At 46.3% G+C, this 21,517-nt stretch overlaps 1 protein-coding gene across 3 annotated transcripts in view; it reads left to right on the top strand.

Annotated features, from left to right (window-relative positions):
* The first annotated feature begins 6,100 nt into the window (after window positions 1–6,100).
* The window catches only part of COL28A1 (collagen type XXVIII alpha 1 chain), a 73,507-nt gene continuing 58,090 nt past the window's right edge, over window positions 6,101–21,517 (top strand). Inside the window, exons 1-3 of one of the 3 annotated variants that reach the window (XM_072650764.1) lie at window positions 6,101–6,930; window positions 17,749–17,943; window positions 18,434–18,990. In XM_072650764.1, the coding sequence (XP_072506865.1) occupies window positions 17,811–17,943; window positions 18,434–18,990 (690 nt within the window). In that variant the 5' untranslated portion in view covers window positions 6,101–6,930; window positions 17,749–17,810. The remainder of the gene's footprint in view (window positions 6,931–17,748; window positions 17,944–18,433; window positions 18,991–21,517) is intronic. The other 2 variants (XM_072650763.1, XM_072650762.1) reach the window with 2 other exon arrangements.

Here is a 21,517-nt window from a genome sequence, read left to right as displayed (position 1 = left end):
ACTCACACACAGTCACACACACTCACACACAGACACACACACTCACACACAGTCACAGACACACACGACACACACTCACACACAGTCACACACACACACACAAACACACACACACAGTCACACACACACAGTCACACACATACACACAAACACACTCACACAGTCACACACACAGACTCACACACACACACTAACACACAAACTCACACACACACTCACACACTCACACATACATACACTCACTACAAACACAGTCACACACACAGACACACATTCACATACACAGACACACACACACACACACACTAACACACAAACACACACACACTCACTACACACAGTCACACTCACACACAGACACACTCACACAGACACACACACTCACACACTCACAGACACACACAGATACACTCACACTCACACACACTCACACTCACACACACTCACACAGACACACAAACTCACACTCATACCCCACCCACTCCACTCTGGAATCTAGCCCAATGCAAGGCACACAGCAGGTGCTCCATAAATGTCCCTAAGAGCAGAATGACTGAATGGAAGGAGGCCTCACCAGCGCAGCCAGGCGAGGTTCCCTCCATTCCAGCCTCCTTTTGCTGCCTGCCTGTTCTTGGGCCTTCTGAGCCCTGGGGGTGGGGGTTGGGGTGGGGGGCCTCCCGACCCAGAACCCTCCACCATATCAGACTCAGACTTGGCCCTTCAGTCAATGCCCACTAGGTGGTGCCCAATCCATTCCAAGATGGCCCAGCCTAGCCCTGGTCAGGGGCAATTGGTGGGAATAATGGGAAGGCTCTTGGCCTTTGGAGACGTGCTCAGGCTGGCCAGCCGGAGCTCAGGACCCAGTTCAGAGAAGGGAGAGCCAGGGGGCCAAGGCTAGGATATGCATCAGCCAAACAATGAGAGGTGGGCCTTAATGAAACAGCACAAGGGGCGGGGGGACCCTTCTTCAGTAAGACAGGTGTTCGAGGAAGCTGGCCCCACCTCTCAAGTGCCCCTACTGCTGGACAGGTCTTGGTGGCAGATGCTGTGGCCAGTCTTCAGCCCCCCCTTCCTCACTCCCCTCCCCCACTCCCCCCTGCACTGGTCCTCTGGGCTGGCCAGAATCACTGGGATGCTGCCTGTCGGCAAACCCTTCCAGCCTGGGCTCTGAGGGACCTTGAGGATGGAAGGAAGAGGGACTTCCAGTGGAGGTTGGGGGTGGGGGTACTCTGTCCTTTCCCAAGATGCTTCCCTCCGCTTCCCTACCTCTTTCCTCCAGGACAGGAGCAGCCTTCCACTAAGTCTCCCTACCTCTGGTCTCTCCCCTCCCTCCTCCCAGCCCACCCTGTGCTCAGATCCCAAGATTATCTTGTTAATTGCCCAGCTACCTTGGTGACAGGTGATCTCCCTCTTCATCTCTGCCTCTATTTCCCTCCAAGACCCAACTCAAAAAACACACGTATTGCAGGAGGTGCTGAGACTGCCTTCTCCTTGCTCCATATCCAGGTCTATGGTTCTATTCACCTCCATTTATGACTCCCCCATAATAATGACATTCCTAGAGGAAGGGGACTGTCTCCTCAGTACTTGGCAGAGGGAGTTTTAATGAATGTTTCTTGACTAAGTAACTGATGTTACCCTTTTGCTCAATAACCTTCCTGGCTCCCTATTACTTATCAAAATAGGAACTCCTTGGTTTGACATTCAAGGCTCCTCAAAATCTAGCTCCAACCTATAATTTCCCCCTACATATTCTTTTTATGCTTCAGTCAAATTGGGTGACTCCTTGTTCTCCTGCCTTCTCCTGCTCTGTGTATACCATCTCCCTAATCTGGACCTTGTCTCCCCCAGAACAGTCACTGTCCCACCCTGTGTATCACCAAGGCAATATTCACAGCACTGGTGGTGACCATGAACATATCAGCATAGTTCTCAATCACCAAGTATAGACTCTCCACATAGAAGGCAGAAGAAAAACATTTACTTAAACACCAGAAAGCCAAATCCGTCATGGTGACCAAAAAGTTAATAAACATGATCACAGCAGAGGGCAGAGTCATTCCCAAGCCTCCCCTCCCTTGTCCAGGGCCTTGTCACTATCAACTGTCACAATGTGTCAGTCTCAAACCTCCTCTCCCTTGTCCAGGGCCTTGTCACTATCAACTGTCACAATGTGTCAGTCTCAAACCTCCTCTCCCTTGTCCAGGGCCTTGTCACTATCAACTGTCACAATGTGTCAGTGGGTCAGCTTTCTTTCCCCTCTGACCTGCTCCCACTCACTCACTTCCCCACTCCCATCCACTCCACCCTTCCTGTTCTGCCTCTTCAGCAAGCTCCTCCCACCACATGTGACTTAGGCTTCCAGGCGAATTAAGCAGATCATATGGGCCTATTAATTAATGAGAAAGAGCTTTCCATTTAAATTACTATCCCCATAATCCTGAGTGGCCTGGGGTTGAGCAACCAGAATGTGGGACTTGGTGTTTTGAAGACCTGGGTTCAAATCTCGGCTCTGCCATCTGCCAAGGAGTTTAGTTAGTACTGTAATTAATTAATCACCTTCTAGGTGCCAGACACTAGTGATACAAGAGGAGCAAAAAGGTCCCTGGGTGAACTTGCACAAGGTGTAGCTGTGAAGCATGTGGCTCGGTTCCTCATCTGTAGAATGGGGACAGCCACCCTTGCACTCTGTACTTCACAGGGCTACTGCTTCCAGAGGATGACCCCAGAGGTCCAACTCCCTCCATGAAGCCTCCCCTGGCTCCCAGTGATGGCGGACTCTTTCGGAGAGTCACCAAAGGGCTAGAAAGGACCTCTGAGATAGTCTGTCTGACTTCCCTGTCACATTCTCCACAAGCTGGTGGCCCAGTCTCTGCCAGTGGGAACTCCTTTCCTCAGGAAGATGACACAGTGAGTGTGGATCTTATCTCAGGATTCACTTACCAGCTGGGTGACCCTAGGCAAATCACCTACCTTCTGCCTTAGTTTCCTCATCTGTTAAATGGGTTTGACAATAGTACCCACTATCCTTTTGTGAGGCTCAAATGGTCAATTTGTAAAGGGCTTCATTCTCCATCTTAAAGTTCTGCATGAATGTTCATGATTCTTATTCTAGCCTTCAAATATATGAAGACAACAGTCCCATTGTTTTCTCTTCCTTCCCCCTTCCTCTTCCTCTTCTCTTGGCTAAATACCCAGAACTGAGTGCAGAATCCCCAGCCCGCTGCCAGTAGGGCAGTCCATCCAGCTGCTTTCCTTTCCTTCACCTCCCGGTAGGGGGCTTACCCGGTGAGGTGAGGCCAAATACTCCAATATTTGTTAAGCAGGCTCTATGTGCAGGCATTGTACCAAGTGCAAGAGACTCACAATCTGGTCTAATGGGGGAGAAAGGTTAAGAAAGAACTTTGTCAGCAGAAGCCCTATGGAGTGTAAATGGAGGAGGATGGGGGGGCCGGGGAAAAGGGAGGGGGAAGGGAGGGGCAGGGAAGGGAGAGGAGGGGTGGAGCTACGATCAAGGTTAGCTTTGGAAAAATGAACTAATTAACCTTGACTGTGGCTCAAAAATTTTATTTTTTTATTTTTAATTCAATTTTCTTTTCTTTTCAGTTCCGAATTCTCTCCCTCCCTTCCTTACCCTCATCTACTGAGAAAGCAAGAAAAACCAAACCTGTTACAAGTATTTATAGTGGCCACATTGATCATGTCCAACTCGTGTGTGTGCATGTGTGTGTGCGCGTGCGTGTGTGTGCGTGTGTGTGCACGTGTGCGTGTGCGCGTGTGCATGTGTGCACGTGCGTGTGTGTGCGCGTGCGTGCATGTGTGTGCGTGTATGTGTGTGAGCGTGTGTGCATGCATGCTTCTGTCCTCTGGGTCTCCAGTCTCTGGATGGAGGCGGCAGTATACTGCATCTCTGAGTCCTCTGGAATTGTTGATTCCATTGCGTTGATCAGAATTCCTAAGTTTGGTTTTTTTAGAGCTTTGAATCTTTTTAATATTGTTATTGTAGAAATTGTTCCCTTGGTTCTTCTCACATCACTTTGTGTCAGTTCACATACGTTTTCCCAGGTTCTTCTGAAACTTTTACGTTCATCATTTCTTATGTAGCACAGCAGGGTTCCATCACAATCACTTACCACAACTTGTTCCACCATTCCCCAGTTGATGGGCATCCCCTTAATGTTCAATTCTTAGCACCACAAAGAGTTGCTATAAATATTTTTGTACAAATAGACCCTTTTCTCTTTTTGATCATCTCTTTGGGATACAAAACCTAGCAGTGGTACGTACTGCTGGATCAAAGGGTATGCACATTTGTATAGCTCTTTGGACATGGTGCTAAATTGCTCTCCAGAATGGTTGAATCAGTTCACAACTCCACCAATAGTGCATCAGTATACCTATTTTCCCTCATCCCCTCCAGAGTTTGTCATTTTTTCATTCTATCACATTAGCCAAGCTGATAGGTATGAGGTGGTACCTCAAAGCTGTTTTAAATTGCATTTTTCTAGTCATTCATGATTTAGAGTTTTTCACATGACTATTGATAGCTTTGATTTCTTCTACTGAAAACTGTTCATATCTTTTGACCCATTCTCAATTCTGTTATTTTTACAAATTTGGCTCAGTTTCCTATATGACTGAGACGATTATCACCAACTAAATTGTTGCCAAACATCCCCTGGATACAACACTTGAAACAACAATTTAAACAGATGTTGCTATAATGATAGCTAGCATGTATATAATCCTTTAAGGTCTAGCAAAGCATTTTACAAATATTGTATACAGTTATAGCCCTCGAAGCTAGTAAAGTCTGAGGATGGATTTGAACTCAGATTTTCCTGACTCCAAGCCCAGAGCTCTGTAAACTGCTCCATGTTGTCAGAACTACTAAACACAGAGACTTAGCAGACGACATAAAAACCACTTGAAGCAGGATGATGAGCGTATTATCCAGCATGCTTTGGGAGGAGAGTTGAAGGGGCTGTCAGGATCCAGAAAATAATGAGCTTACAGCCCCACAACATAGCAGCCATCTTATCCAACTCCACAACAGTCTTGTGAACATTACGTCCAAGAAGCAATAGCAGAATAGCAACTTGTCCCCAGGTGGTTTATAGCTGAACTCTATCACAAGGATGAGAAAATGAGATCATTGTGATCCTCCTTTATGCTAAAACAAACATGTGGGGGAAAGTAGGAACCACGAGACCCCATCCTGAGATGCTGTGGGCAGCTTTCCCCTCTGATCTCTCCCATTCCAGATGTGGCAGGATCATGGAAAGCTGGGTGGGATCACAGAAAATGAAATGGGATTCTGCTACAATTTCTTCCAGCGAGCTCCACATTCTAGAAGCAAGGTTGGAAGAGGCTGTGGGGAGGGTGGGCTTTTCTGAAGGTTGGACTGGCTCCCCTGCCCCTGATGAGGTAAAAAGGTGACAGAATTAGAATCCATGAAGAGAAGCCCAGAGACATTACCCAGAGCAGGAGAGATGATACAAGGGGAGTGGGGGGGGGGGGGCAGTCCCTGGCTGGGACCAAGAGACCCTGGAAGCCCCTTCCATTCCTTTGAGGGATAGCTCAGTGAGAGGTGACTGCCTGCCCTGGGCACTGGGAAAGTGGGAGCACAGGAGAGTACAAAAGGACTTCTAGAGGAGACAACTCAGATGGACTTGTACCCCAGGTTGAGTCCTGAGGAGATATGTAAGGAGGAGATATGAAAGGGGAAGAAACCCCCCCCCCCACCCTGAGAGAGGATATATGGGAGACAGAAGCCATCAGTTTACCAGTCTCTGGGGGAGGCTTTGCTCATTGGTGAGCATTGCTATGAATGAATCTTATGAACAAGTTCTTCAACCTGTCAGTTCATAGGTTTCTTTTTTGAGCTTTGTGAGCTGGATGCTTGTAAGGGGACTTGGTGGCAACATCCCAGCTGGTGTCATACAAATAATTTTCAGGAGGTCTGGGTGGGAACAAGGAACTAGAGCATTTGTCTCAAACTCAAATAGAATTGGGGACCATCAAGCTACACATAAGGATCTCTGAGAGATGGATATTGACTTAGAAAACCACGTTTATAGATTTCTTTTTTTAAAAAATCAATACATCACCACATTAAAACCAGAAAAGAACTATATTTTGATCTGGTTTGGGTCACGCTCAAGAGTGTTGTGGGCCACATTCCAGCTGCATGTTTGACACCCTTAGCTAAAGAATAAGAATCCCCACAAATTGGTGCCTAGTGTGTTCATTACAGAAGAAAAACTCTGACAAGCATTAGATACAGTGAACCTGTGTTCTTCCCTAGCATAGTACTAGCAGAGAGATGGGATAGCTGATAAAGCACTGAACTAGAAGGGGAAAGACCTGAGTTTGAATACTCTCCCTCGGATAATTCCTAGCTGTGTGACCCTGACTAGGTGTCCATCTCTGCCTTTCTCAGTTGTCTCATCTGTAAAACAGGGTTAATAGCACCAATGCCCAAGGCTGCTGCAAGGATCAAATGAGAGCTAGGTAAGAGCAGTTTCCAAATTTAAGGCGCTATTGTTATTGTTATGATCTGAGCAGAAACCCCACAAGATGGTTTAGCCACTGACCCACCACGGCCCAATGCTCAGGTGGAGATTCCTCGGGTCACTCTAGAGAGGAACTTGGGAGCCCAACATGGCTTCTAGAGGGCCCTGTGCCTTTAAGCGGCCTCGTGCTCCCACTCAGCTCTCCACCCTGGCACCCTGCCTGACCACTCAACGTCCAGCCAAGCCTAATGAGCCTGATCCAGGAGCACCAAGGCTCTAGAATCAAAGCTCATTCTCATTTCCAACAGACCAGACTGTGAATGGGCTCTCTCTTCATGCATTGACCTCCTCCCCTCTTGGCTGCTGCTATCTGCTTGGAGGTCAGCACTACCTAAGACAGGACTGCTGAAGCTAGGTAAGCCCTGCCTAGGACCTGTCTGAACTGAACAGCTAAGTGGCTTGACACCAGGATAGAGCCTCTGGTGATGCTCCTTCCTCTAGCCCCAGGAGTGCTCCCCCTTGAGTATCTGAAGTGCTTCCCCTCTCCAGCTCCTGGGGTTCTCCCTCTCCCAAACTCCAAGGGTGCTGTCCCTTGAGTATCTGGAAGTGTTCCTCCTCTCCAACTTCTGGGGTACTCCTTCCCTCAACCCCTGGGTGCTCCCCTCTCCAGCTCCTGGGATGCTCCCTCTTGAGTCTCTAGGAGTGCTCCCTCCCCCCAAGCTCATTAGCTGGATATAGACTGAAGCAGTCAAGGAGGGCTACTCTGGGTCTTTTTTTTTTAACTGCCTGACCGTGGGCATTGTTAGTGCATGGATCCCACAGCCATCCCAACACCTCCAGAAGGAATGGGGCTTGCCTTTGGGAGCTGTTTCTTCCCAGTACAGTGGGTGAGCTCAAAAGCAGGGGAAGGCTGTAGCCTCTTGCTGAAGACAGGAGCCTGGCCAAGTGAACCCTGCCCAGGCATGGGGCATCCAACTGGATTCCTTGGACTACTCCTCTTCAGGTTGGGGAGCTGCCTGCGCAGGTGATGGCACACTCCAGAAACCAAAGGGTGGACTTTAAACAGAAGCTTCCTGAGAGCCCCTGGTCACACTTGTCCAGAGGGAGATGGAGTGAGATTTGTGACCTAGTCAGGTTTCCATGGCTCCGCCAACGGCAGGAAGACTTTAGAGTGTGAAGGTTACCTTCACAAAAAAAATGAAAAGGACAGTGAGCCAAAGCCCAGGGGGACACTTAGCCTGAGCTCATGTCACCCCAGAAAAGAAATAAAGCCCTCAGGAAACTTAGGTCTTGGAAAACTAAGAAAAGAGTGGAGAGCAGGGGTGATAGGAGGGTCATATCTGAAAGATACAAGACTGGAAGATACCTGAGCAGCCACCCAGCCAGCACGCATTTCACCTGTGGGTGCTAAGGCAGAGAATTGAAAGTCCTTTCCTGAGGTTACACAGGCAGTTACACTGGTGGGGGCAGGGGTGGTTACACAGGTGATTACACTGGCAGTTACAGAGGAGGTCACACAGGGACTCACACAGCGGGTTACACTGGACAGGGGGATGGTACGCAGGTGGTTACACACTGAGAGTTACACAAGGGGTCACACGGGATTACACTGGTGGGGGGCACAGTTACACAGGTGCTTATGCGGGCAGTTGCATAGGAGGTCACACAGATTGTTAGGGAGGGGAGGAGGAATGGTTGTACCAGTGGTTGCACAGGTCACAAGGGGATTCCCCAGGAGTCAGAGCTGGTCTTCCATCCCAGGGTTCCCTCCCATCCACTGTTCTCTGCATCGCACCCCTTGCACTCAGGCAGAGCTGCTTGGGATGGCCAGACAACTAAAATATCAAAGTCGTCCCATTTGGATACTGCAAATACCAGAAATGGCCTTGGGCAATGTAATAAATGCCCCCAAATACACTATAATAAGCTGGTGAACGTAGTCAGCAGTAGCCTGCCATAGGTTCTCTGATCTACCTGCCAAGAAGGCTCCAGTCAGGCCCCTGCTAGCAGCAGAGGGGGTGGGCTCTGGATTCTCTAGGTGCCAGGATCCCCTCCTTCTGTCTGGCCCTTTCCTCAAGTCAGAACAGCTTAAAGGGAGGCAGCCTCGCCTTCCAGCTGCTGGCCACACTCCAGCCTCTGTTTATGAAGAGCTACAAAGGATGGGGAAGAGAAGAGGCCTGGCCTGGAGGGGTGGGGGTAGTGGGGCAGATACACAATCTGGAGGGAGATTTGCCAGGATGACCACATTGTGAGACCTTTTGTGACCTCAGGATATCAGACTAGAGACTCCCCTGCAGAACCATCTTCCCATCCCCCTGGACTGTGAGCCCTTGAGAGAAAGGGCCCTGTGGTGACTCACCATCAGGTCTCCCCCCCCAAGCCCTCCTGAAAGTGCCTGCCTGATGGATGAGTGAGAGGATTTGTGTGAAGTCTGAGGAGTAAGGGGACGTTAGAGCTCAGTTTTGAAGGCAGCTCATAATGCAGCAGAAGAAAAGAGGTCCCTTCAAGACTGGGAGATGGGGAAGGTCCAGACACCAGGCCCTGTGGGGTTTTGTTTTTGTTTCCAATACTCAATACACAGCAGAGTTTGCAAATGCTTTTTGAATGAATGGATGAGAGGGTGAATGAATGTGAATGGTGTGGTTATTCACCCTTGGTTCAAAGTCCTCCAGGGAAAGGAAGCTCACTTCCTCCTGAGGCCATTTACTCCTCTTGGGAAGTAGTTTGGAAGGATGACATGTTTGGAGCATCAGGTCTTTGGAGGAAAGGCAGAGATCCTAGGGCCTTAAATCCTAAGCCGAAGGAGTTGAACCTTTTCTTAGTGGGCAATAGGGAGCTACTGATGACTAGAGAGGAGAGGAGGGAACTGGATCTGCGTTCGAGGCAGATGGCAGGACTTTACAAGGTGAACGGAAGGGGCAGAAGATGGAAGTGGGAAGCCTAGTTCAAGCAGGTGGGAAATGGGACCTGCAAGCCACCTGTCCCTCACCCTCCTTCTGCCATCTTCTCTAGGCTCTCTCCCCCTCCCCCCCCCCCATTGCCAGCCTCCCCCACAGGCTCCCTCCTTCCAGCCCCTCCCCCATAACCTCCTCTAACCAACCCTTCCCCCATAGCCACCCTCCTGCCAGCCCCTCCTCCAGCCTCCCTTCTTTCAGCCCCAACAGTTTTTTCCAGTGAGCCTCCCCCACCCCCACCTCCATTCTGCCAGCTCTTCCTCTCGTCTCCTCGTGAGAACACACCAGCTGGACAACAGCAAGTCTGGCTGGGGAAGCTGGGGGAGACAGTTCATCCTGAGGAAAGATGATGAGGGCCAGAGCCTGTGTGGATGCCCCACCACTGCCCAGTCTTCTACTTCCTCCCCACCCCAATAATTCTGAAAGTCGAGAGTTATCCAGCCTGAATCAGAGTGAGCCACAGAGACCTAATGTTAGTACTCACTGACCCAAACTCCAGCCACCCTCATTCCCAGGACCTCCGCTTTGTAGAGCAAATGCTTTGTGTAGGCTGATGTGCTGTCCTTTACTCCTCTCAGCTCATACCTCCCTCATCATAGGACCCTGGAGAGTTTGGGCACCACTGCTGTCTGACTGCTCTTTCTCAGTCTCCTCTCCTGGATTCTCCTGCTGGGTACATCCCAGCCCACCATCATCTGCTCCTTAAGACTTTGCCCTGGTCCCTCTTCTCGCCCCTCCCTTCCCTTCCCTTCCGTTCCCTTCCCTTCCCTTCCCTTCCCTTCCCTTCTCTTCCCTTCCCTTCTCTTCTCTTCTCTTCTCCTCTCCTCTTCCCCCTCTCCCCTCCCCTCCCTTCCCCTCTCCTCTCCTCTCCTCGTCTCTTGTCTTCTCTCCTCTTTTCTCTCTCTTTTCTTTTCTCTCTCCTCTTTCCCTGCTCTCCTCTTTTTCCCTTCTCTTTCTCTTCTCTCCCCTCCTCTCTTCCCTTACCTTTCCTCTCTTCTCCCTCTACACTCTCTCTCCTAGTGATCTCACCAGCTCCCAGGGGTTTGTTATCTGTATGCTGATCTCTCCTAGGGCAGTACCTCCACCTCTGGTCTCTTGTGTGAATGTCTGTCTGGAATCACTGGCCACCTGCTAGACAGGCTGGATGTCTAGTCCCAAATTCAATATGTCTAACATAGAACCCATTATCTTTTCCCCAAGCTTTCCTTTTTCTGTGAAGGAGTTCACTCTGGTACTAGTCACCTACATTTGCAATCTGAGAGCCATCCTTGATGCTTCTGTGGTCTGTCCCACCCGCCCCACTACCATATCCACCACACTCACAATGTCTTGTTGATTCTACCTCCACATGAACATCTTATTCACCCATCCCCTTCCCTCCTTTTAAAAATTAACAAGCATTTATTTTTTTCTCAACTCTGTCCATCATCACCACCACCCCTGCCAACACTGAAAAAAAAAGGAAAACATAACAAATATTCAGGATCAAGAAAAGCATTCCCCCATGGGTCATATCTGCAAACACAGGTCTCATTCTGCGCCATGAGTTCGTCCCCTTTCCTTCAGAAGGTGAAGGGGTTTTCAGCATGGGTCTTCTGCAATCAGTGCTGGCCATTGCACTGACAGAATTCTTAAGTCTCTCAGAGTGGTTGGTCTTTATAACATTGTTGCTTTGTATGAACTCTTCTGGTTCTCATTTCATTCTGCATCAGCTCATGCAAGTCTTCCCAGGTTTCTTTGAAAGAGTCCCTTTCATCATTTCTTATGGCACAATACTATCTATTATGCCCTTGTACCATAATTTGTTTAGCTATTCCTCAATTGATGGTCACCCGCTTTGTTTCCAGGTTTTGCTACTACAAAAAGAGCTATCTTAAATATGTTTGTGCATAGTGGACCTTTTTCTCTCTCTGATCTCTTAGGGGGATAGACCTAATAATGGTGTTGCTGGGTTTGCTTTGTAACTTTAGAGGTTTAGTTCAAAATTGCCGGACCAAATCATAGTTCCACTAACGTTGCACTAAAATACCTGTTTTCTTGAAGCCTGTCTATATTTGCCATTTTTCACTTTTGTCACATTTACTAATCTGATAGGTATGGGGTTATTCTTTTGAAATATTTTTCACATGACTATCGATAGCTTGGATTTCTATTCTTGGAAAAAGCCTGTTCATAAACGTTGGCAGTTTTTTTATTTGGGGAATGGTTGTTATAAACTTGAATCAGTTCCATATATAGTTTGGATATATGTCAAAGAAACTTGCTGCAAAGATCTTTCTCCCAGTAAGCTGTTTCCTTTTTAATCTTTGCTACATTGTTTTTGTTTGTGTAAAACCCTTTAAATTTTATATAATCAAAACTGTCCCTTTTATTTTTTCTGTTCTTTGGGCATGAACTCTTCCTCTATCCATACATGTGAAAAGTAATTTTTTCCTTGTTCCTCTTGTTTTTTATGGTGTGACCTTTTCTATCTAAGTCATGTGTCCATTCAGAGCTCTTCTTGGTACATGATATGAGGTATTAGTAAACCTATATCCGTCAAATTCCTTTCCATTTTTCCTGAAGTTTTTGGTTGAGTGACAAGTCCTTGCCTCATTTGCCAGGGTCTTTGGACTTATCAAGTACTAGGTACTAGGTTTGTTGGCTGCTATATGATAAAGACCTAATCTATTCTACTGATCATTCTCCTTATATCTTAATTAATACTAAATCATTTAGTTGATTATTGTTTTATAGCATAGTTTGAGAACTGACCCTGCTAAGCTCCTTCCTCCCCATTAACCCTAACCCTAACCCTAACCCTAACCCTAACCCTAACCCTAACCCTAAAATGCCCTAACCCTAACCCTAACCCTAACCCTAACCCTAACCCTAACCCTAAATGCCCTAACCCTAACCCTAACCCTAACCCTAACCCTAATCCTAACCCTAAATGCCCTAACCCTAACCCTAACCCTAACCCTAACCCTAACCCTAACCCTAACCCTAACCATTAATTACTCCAGATGAATGTAATTGTTATTTTTTCCAGCTTTACAAGGCTGTTCCTTTGGTAGTTTAATTGGCCTGGAACTGAATAAGTAAATTAACAGCACTATCATTTTTATTGCTTTGGTTTGACCCACTCATGAGCAATTAGTACTCTAATTATTTAATTCTGTCTTGATTACCATAAAGAATATTTCACGAAACACTTAGACGTTATCTGATTTGATCTGCCTGAGAGGCAGGTCCTACTGTTTGTTTTTTCTTTTTTCTTTCCATTTATTTATTTAATATATTTCCCCCCAATTACATGTAAAAAACAAATTTTAACAGTTTTTTAAAAAAATCAAGTTCCACATTCTCTTTCTCACTTCTTTCCCGCCCCCTTATTGGGAAAGCAAACAATTTGATATAGATTACGCATATGCAGTCACGTGAAATATTAGTCATGTTGTAAAAGAAAATAGTCCAAAACAAACAAACAAACAAGGAAAATAAACAAAAGTTTTAAAAAGCATGTTTCAGTCTGCACCCAGACTCCATCCATTCTTTCCCTGGTGGGATAGCACTTTTCATCATAAGTGCTTTGGAGTTGTCTTGGATTGTTGCATTGGTGAGAACAGCCAAGTCATTCACAGCTGATCACGCTATAATATTGTTGTTACTGCATACAGTGTTCTCCTGGTGCTGCTCATATCACTTTGCCTAAGTTTATGTAAATCTTCCCAGGTTTTTCTGGAGGCATCCTGCTCTTCATTTCTCAAAGCACAATAATATTCCATCACAATCATATGCCACGACTTGTTCAGCCATTCCCCAATGGATGAACATCCCCTCAATTTCCAGTTCTCTGCTGCCAGAAAAAAAAACAAAAAACAAAACTGCTATAAATATTTTTGTACATATAGATCCTTTTTTTTCTCTTTGAGAAACAGATCTATTACTGGCTTGCCTGGGTCAAATGATATGCACAGCTTGATTGTCCTTTGGGTATAGTTTCAAATTGCTCTCCAGAATGGTTGAATCAATTCACAACTCAACAAACGATACATTAGGGTCACAATTTTCCCATATTCCTTCCAGCATTTGTCACTTTTCCTTTCTGTCATATTAGCCAATCTGATAGGGTAGGGTGGCACCTCTGAGTTGCTTTAATTTGTATTTCTCTAATCAATTGTGATTTTGAGCACTTTTCATATAGCTTGATTTCTTCATCTGGAAACTCCCTGTTCATATACTTTGACAATTTATCAACTGGGGAATGAATTGTATTCTTATCAATTTGACTTAGTTTTTTATATATTTGAGAAATGAGGCCTTTATCAGGGAAACTTGCTGTAATTTTTTTCAGTTGTCCTTACCATATATTTGCCTCTACCAGTTTTCCCCTTTCATCTTATTCTCTCACTCCATCCATCCTCAAAAGTGTCTTGCTTCTGACTTCCAACTCCCCCAATCCTCTCTCCCTTCTATCATCCCTGCTCTTTTCTTTATCCCCTTCCCCTCCTGCTTCCTTGTGGTATAAGATAGCTTTCTAAACCCAAATGAGTGTATGTTATTCCCTCTTTGAATCATGTTCAATGAGAGAAAGTTAACACACTGCCCCCCCCACCTTCCCCATCTTCTCCTTCATTATAAAAGCTCTTTTATGTGAAATAATTTACCCCATTCTATCTTTCCCTTTCCCCTTCTCCCCACACATTCCTCTTTCCTGACCCTTTATTTTATTGTTTTAGATGTCATCTCATCATATTTAATGCACACCCGTGCATTCTGTCTAGGTATGCTTCTTCGAATTGCACTAATAATAGTAGTGTTTTTAGGAGTTACAAGTATCATCTTCCCATGTAGAAATCGAAACAGTTTAATCTTATTGAATCCCTTATGAGTTCTCTTTCCTGTTTGCCTACTTATGTTTCTTTTGAGTCTTATATTTGAATGTCAAATTTTCTGTGCAGTTCTGGTCTTTTCATCAGGAGTGCTTGAAAGTCCTCAATTTCATTAAATATCAATTCCCCCCCCCTCCCCGAAAGGATTATACTCAGTTTTTCTGGGTAGGTGATTTTTGGTTGTAATACTCTCTCCTTTGCCCTCTGGTATATCATATTCCAAGCCCTCCAATCCTTTAAGGTAGAAGCTGCTAAGTCTTTTGTGATCCTGACTGTGGCTCCATAATATGTGAATTATTTCTTTCTGGTTCTTTGAATCACTTTCTCTTTGAATTGGGAGCTCTATCATTTAGCCATAATATCCAGGGGATTTGCATTTTGACATTTCTTTCAGGAGGTGATCAGTAGATTCTTTCAGTTTCTATAATACCTTCTATTTCAAGGCAGTTTTCCTTGATAATTTCTTGAAAGGTGATGTCTAATGTTTCATTCTAATGGTAAAAACTCTAGAGTGAAATTTATTTTCAAGAATTGTCACAGGCTATATAAAAACAAAAACAAATATTTCTTGGACTTGTTTTAAAAAATTTGACTATTATTCCCTGGTCAATTGTACATATTTCTATGGTGCCAGGTCACTGCAAGGGGCTATGATGGCTAAGTCTGGACAGTAAAGGATGGCTGTTCTGGGCCCTTCCCTAAGATAGGGTTTTAAAGAAGATCTTACCATGAGAAAAAGAATGCTTCATGAGCTCAGTAAGGAGGTAGCTGAGGGGATGTGCAGTAATTCATAGAAACACAGATAATACTGTATTGCCTTCCATGTAATAAGCATCAATAAATATTTGCTGATTACTATTGGAAAAAAAAAAGAAAGATGATATCAGGCTCTTTTTTTGATCATGGCCTTCAGGTAATCCAGGAATTCTTAAATTATCTTTCCTGGATCTACTTTCCATGTCAGGTGGTTTTCTAATGAGATATTTCACATTTTCTTCTTTTGATTTTGTTTTATTTCTTGGTACCTTCTGGAGTCATTAGTCTCCATATGCCCAATTCTGCTTTTTAAGGAATTGTTTTTTCATGAGCTTTTGTACCTCCTTTTCCATTTGGCCAGTTTGACTTTCTGAGAAGTTCTTCTCCTCACCTGATTTTTGTGCCTCTTTTACCTTTTGGCCTATCCTTTTTGTTTACGGTGTTATTTTCTTCAGTATTTTGTGTGCTTCTTTTGTGTGGATTCTTTTTTTCATATTTTCTTGCATCACTCTCCTTTCTTTATCAAGCTTTCCTCTACCTCTTTTATATGATTTTTAAAATCCTTTTTCAGTGCTTCCAGGAATTGTTTTAGGGTCTGTGACCAATTCACATTGTTCTTTGAGGTTTGGAATGTGGCAGTTTTGACTTTGTTAACTTCTCCTGAGTCTTTGTTTTGATCTTCCCTGTCACTATAGTAACTTTCCATTTCCAGATTCTTTTGTTGTTGTTTACTCGGTTTTCCAACCTATTTCTTGACTTTTAACTTGATGTTAAAGTTGGGGGCATGGCGCTCGGGGGCTGGAGGGGGCATTGTGCCCCAGGGCTGGAGGGGTTGCTGCGCTCTGGGGCTAGAGGCTAGAGGTGGCACTGTCGCAAGCTTTGGGGTTTTTGTCAACTACTTTCAGAGCTAGTTCTGGGAGTTGGAGTTTTCATTTCTTTCAAGGTGTTATGGTCTGAAGAGAGATATGTTTACTGCTCTCCTGATCTCTATGAGTGATCACAAGCAGTCTTTTTCACCCTGGAACTGTGACCATGATCCCTACTCCCCTGTGGTCACAAGCTCTGGTGTTCTAGTGCTCCTTCTCACCCTGGGACTGTGACTAAGATCCATGTACGAGCAATGCAACAGAGTCTCTTGCATCCAGTGCCAGAAAACGGACCCCTGTAATTTCCTTCCCTCAGATGTCTGACTCTCTTACCATCTGTGGGTTGCCGCTGATTCAGTGGCCCCAAAGATCTGCTGCTGTCTTACCTGGGCATTGCCTGCTTGGATGACCCTCTACTCTGACCTCAGTGTGACAGACCTTCCCCACCAATGTTCTAAGTTGTCTTGAGCTGGAAAATTTTCTCACCCCATTCTTCTGTGGGTTCTGCTGCTCCAGAATTTGTTTGGAGACATTGTTTTTAAAGTTACTCGGAGAGGAATTTGGGAGAGCTCAGGTGAGTTTTTGCCTTCTGTCTGCCACCTTGGTTCCTCCTCGTCCCCCACCGGTGCTATTAGTAACCTTATTTTTATTTATTTTTTAATCAACCCTCTATGGTTCTCTCAGTAAACTATCATATAGTCTAAAAAATACTTATTTGCCTCTACTTATCTCCTCAGTTTCTTTATTCTTATCACTATATCCAGCATTTCTGTCAAATTGTGGTGAGAACATCCTTGTCCCTGATCTTAATGGAAAGGCCTCTACTTTATCCCCATTTCATATAACATATACTACTGGCTTTAGATAAATATCACTTACCATACTGAAGAAAGGTCTATCTATTCATGTGTTTTCTAGTGTGTTTTTAATGTAAAACAGAAATGGGTGTTGTATTTTGTCAAAAGCTCCTTTCTGCAGCTGTTGATATCCTCATATGATTTTTGCTGTTCTTGCTATAATATAGTCTATTACGTTCATAGTTTTCTGAATTTTGAACAGTCCTGCAATTCCCTATAAATCCACCCTGGTCGCAGCTTGTTACCTTTTTGACGCGATTCCTTCAGTTCTTTGCTAACGCTTTATTTACAAATTTTGCATCAATGTTCATTAGGGATGTTAGGCTATGGTTTTCCTTCTCTATTTTGGTTCTTTCTGCTTTGGACATCTGGACCATATTTGTATCATGAGAAATTTGGTACAGTTTTTTTCTTTTCTTACCTTTGCAAGTGGTTTGTATAGTGCTGGAATTAATCATTGTGTAAAGGTTTGAAAGAATTTGTTCGCATATCCGTCTAGTCTCCTTTTCTGTTTGTTTATCTGTAAAATGGGATTAATCATGGCCCTCATCTCACAGGGTTTATGTGAAACTCAAACAGATCACATGTGTAAGTGCTCTGCAAAATTGGAGGCATTGTGTGTGTGTGTGTGTGTGTGTGTGTGTTGGTATATATGGGGGATATGTGTGTATGTGGGGGGAGGATGCCTATGAGAGTAGAGAGCGGGGTGGGGTGGAGTCTCATTTTCAGGGGTCACAGATTCAGCCCTGGCCTGGCTACTGGTTACTGAACAAGACAAAAAAGCTTCCTCTGTGACCCCTGTTGGTCTGGGCTGCCCACTGTTCACTATGCCACTGCAGCCCAGGATTGCTGGGTGGCAGCCTCTTCTGGGGAGTTCTCTCTGGTCAGCCACCAGCTTCGGATAAATCTTGCTCCCTCATTCCCAGGAGGATCATCACCTGGCCTCCATCCCCCGTGCCATAGAGCAAATGCTTTTGCATGAGGCGCCATGATGTGGACCAGCTGCCCTACTCTGTGCCTGCTCCTTTGGGTGGCTGTGGTGACTCTCCAAGTGCATGGCCAGCGGAAGAAGGGGCCAAAGGGAAACCCGCTGTCATCCTCCAGGAGAGGTAACCCACAGGGTGAGAGAGTTTTCATATGACTTTCTTATCTAGTTAGAAGGATGCCATGAGGTATTGAGAAGTCTCAAGGTGAGTAATCCTTTGCCTTGGCTCACATCCTATTCTTGGGCTGCCCAGTCCCCACTGCCCCATAGACCTTCTCTGGTTTACCCTGTGTCAGTGACTTCCAAAAGTGAACCTCCCAGCAGCATGGGGTCTGAGAAGTGAACAGATCGGATTTTGCTATTGGAGCACATCTTGCCAGGCATTCCCTAGGAGGCGGCCACCTTTCTGGACTCTAGTGGGACTGACCACGGACTGAGGCTCAATAGACCATGGCTTGGTGTGTCCTGCCTTCTTTGGGGATGGGCAGGGGAAGGAGGGCTGGACAGCACCTCCAAGCCTCCACACTTGGTGCCCTCTGGGCATGTAGAGCTGCTCCCCACTTCACACAGCCCAGAAGACTCTTCCAGATGGGGTTTTCTGGCCTCACCCACTCCTTTTGTTTCAGGCTCCACCTGCCTAATCGATCTGCTTTTCATCGTGGACAGTTCAGAGAGCTCCAAGATCGCCCTCTTTGACAAACAGAAAGAGTTTGTCCATGGTCTCAGTGACAAGATTTCTCACTTGCCTCTGGGCCCCTCCCGGGAATATAATGTCAGGCTGGCGACTCTACAGTTCAGCAGCTCTGTCCAAGTGGACCAGCCCTTTGCATCTTGGAGAGGCTTGCAGAACTTCCAGCAGAGTGTGCGGTCAATGAACTTCATTGGGCAAGGCACCTTCTCCTACTATGCCATCGCCAATGCCACACGCCTGTTTCAGAAACAGACCCGTGATGGCAGTGTGAAGGTGGCTGTGCTTATGACTGATGGCATCGACCATCCTAAGAATCCTGATGTCCATGGCATTTCAGACACAGCCCGGAATCTGGGTATCTCATTTGTCACTGTTGGCCTTTCCCAGGTGGCCAATGAAGCCAAACTTCGGCTGATCTCAGGCGATTCTCCTGGCAAACCCATTCCACTGTTGAGTGACCCTAATGTTATTGAGAACGTACAGCACCAACTGGTAAGTTAGTCATTCATTCATACACTTTCGTCTTCTGTGCACATGAGAGGGATCCCCCTGAGTCAGAGATGGACAGATGTGTCTCCTGTGTGAGCTCAGGAGTGGTCCTGATCTCTCTTGGAAGCAGAGGGAAGAAGAGGGTCTTTGCCTTTTTCAGAAGTATGACAGCACATTAGATGGTGATCCATGTTACCGGGTGGCTTTCCTAGCTGAACATCACCAGTGCCATCAGGTGGTGGAAGGGTCACTTCCTCCCCTTCTGCATCCTCTAGTACTTCCCAGACCAAAGTTCCCTTTTCTGACCATGTCCCCACCCTAGACAGGGCAGGGATTGTCTGTCCTCAGAATTTGTCCCAGATCCCACCTCCTAGTCAGTGCTTATAAAGATCCTCATTCACTTTAGTACATTCTAGTACTGTATTGACCTTTGTTCAGGTAGGAGTCAACTTGTGTTCCACTGTAGTTTTCCAGTCTTTCTCTGCTCTACCTGGAGGTATCAGTCTTTGCCCTGACCACATCTTTGGAAACTTTGGGGCATGTTTCATCCCAAAGCCTAGCTACCTAGCCTGCCCTTAATGGATCCCAAGAGTTTTAAATTCCCCCTCATGGTCCATTCTTTGCTTTAGTGTTAAAGGCTTTGCCTCATTTGGTATCTCTGGCAAACTGTAGTCCCTGAAGTCTGTCCTTTTGTGTTCACTAAGCAACTTGCCTGGCCTTGGCCTTCTGTCACCTGCTCTGTACCACTGCAGTGCTGAACAGCGGTAGACCTTTCATTCTGAAGTGTTGCTTAAGATGGAACCTGTAGAGATAAATCCCATTAGCCATGTCTCCCTCTCTTCTGGGCTCCATTTCCTGAGCAGAAAAGGGTGCCTGTCTGACCCCTTTGCGGCACCCAGACCCAGGGTGTGCTGGTAAATGCTTAGCTCCCCCTAAAATGTGTGTGTGACACATTACAAAGTGTAATCTTCATTTACATTTTCTCCATCACTCTCTTAAGTCTAGACAATGAATAAAACAAAGACCCAAGCCCAGATGTGTGGCATTGCGGATTTCTGGAGTATAAATGCCCTCACTGAAATGTTCATGGTCCATTCTCCTGAGCTTGGGGGAGTTGCCTCCAGCCCCAGCCCTGGATCCCCAGGGAAGTCAGGCTCCCCTTTAGGGCCTCTGGCTCCCTCCCTCTTCCCTGAAGACCTCTGGGAAGAAGCCACCTTTTCAGTACATCTCACCCAAAAAGATTCTAGGGTGAGTTCTGCTCACTCTGCACACTTCACTTGGTTCCATGGTTTCTGGTCAGGTTTGGACAGGGAAAGCAGATAAGTTTGTGTTCTCTCCCATCCCACCCCACTGCCCTTGACCACCTGTCAAAGACTCTGGGAGCCAGGAGTCTCTATGCACAGCCTCCCTGACCCCAACTTGTCCCTAGCTCTGGGCTTCTCTATGTAGGAAGCTTGTGACCCTCTGCTGAATCATCGACTCCTTGGGGGCTCTGGGTTTCTTTGTTGGAACCCAGGGCTTTACCTAGAGCAGGCACTTAATTGATAATATAATTCAATTTAATTCCCTATTCCATGCCTCTAACCCTAATTCAAATAGAAATGGCATGAATCTGGAGTCAGAAGACCCAAGTTCAAATCTTGGCTTGGCCTCTTAGGCTTGTGTATCTTTGGCCAAGCCATTCAACCTCTCTGGACCTCAGTATCCCCCTCCACAAAAATGAAGGGTTTGTACTCACTGTCTTCACAAACCCCTTCTAGCCTTGAATGGATGAACCATGAGCTAGGGCTCTCCCCCTGTCTCCCTCCAGAACCCTCCCTTCCACTTCCATCTAACCTACAACTTCTCCATGTCGTCCTCACTGTAGGAAGACTCCTCTCCAGTTTCCTCCTCACTGCTCCCTTTGTCTCCTGGCCCACATTAGCCTCTGTCTTCTTTCTTAGACACTGACCTACCCATCCCAGGAAGTGGTTTCTCAGTCTGAGCTGGGCTCCTCCGCGCTGCTGGTTCAGAGCCATCTACACAGGACAACTGGGCCCCACAGCCATCCTCCCAACTCCTACTGCCCAGGGAACCTGGAGAGGGTGGACTTAGTGCTTTGTTGGAAATTCCTTGGTCCCTAGTGTACCTCAAGGCCAATGGTATTGTCATGGAGACGGTAAATTCAGTCCTATAGGAGACCCCAGTATTTTCCTCTTTATTTGGTCACCACTATTATTGTTTCAACTGCAAAATCACAAACTTTCCAAACCAAGAGTCAGACCCCCAGACCTAGCAATGACCCAGAGGTCACTGATGCCAAAAAGGAATTGTCTCCAAGAGACCTTGGGCCAGGACCCTGCCCTCACCAGGCAGCCCACTCAGCTTCTGGGCCCTTTCCTTTCTGTCACAGGGAGTTTCTCCTGGTGTCTTGGACGGTCCCCTCCCACCGTTCCTGGTTCTGTCCTCCAGGGCCAGAAGACCAATCTGTGGGAGGTTTTCAAAGACTTGAAGCTGATTCTCTGGTCTCCTACCCCTACCCTTTCCCACA

Source organism: Notamacropus eugenii, chromosome 3 (genome assembly GCF_028372415.1).
Source record: "Notamacropus eugenii isolate mMacEug1 chromosome 3, mMacEug1.pri_v2, whole genome shotgun sequence".
In the NCBI taxonomy this organism is placed as follows: Eukaryota; Metazoa; Chordata; class Mammalia; order Diprotodontia; family Macropodidae; genus Notamacropus; species Notamacropus eugenii.
Note: the sequence above shows the minus strand (reverse complement) of the source record. Positions and strands in the feature narration are given on the sequence as shown.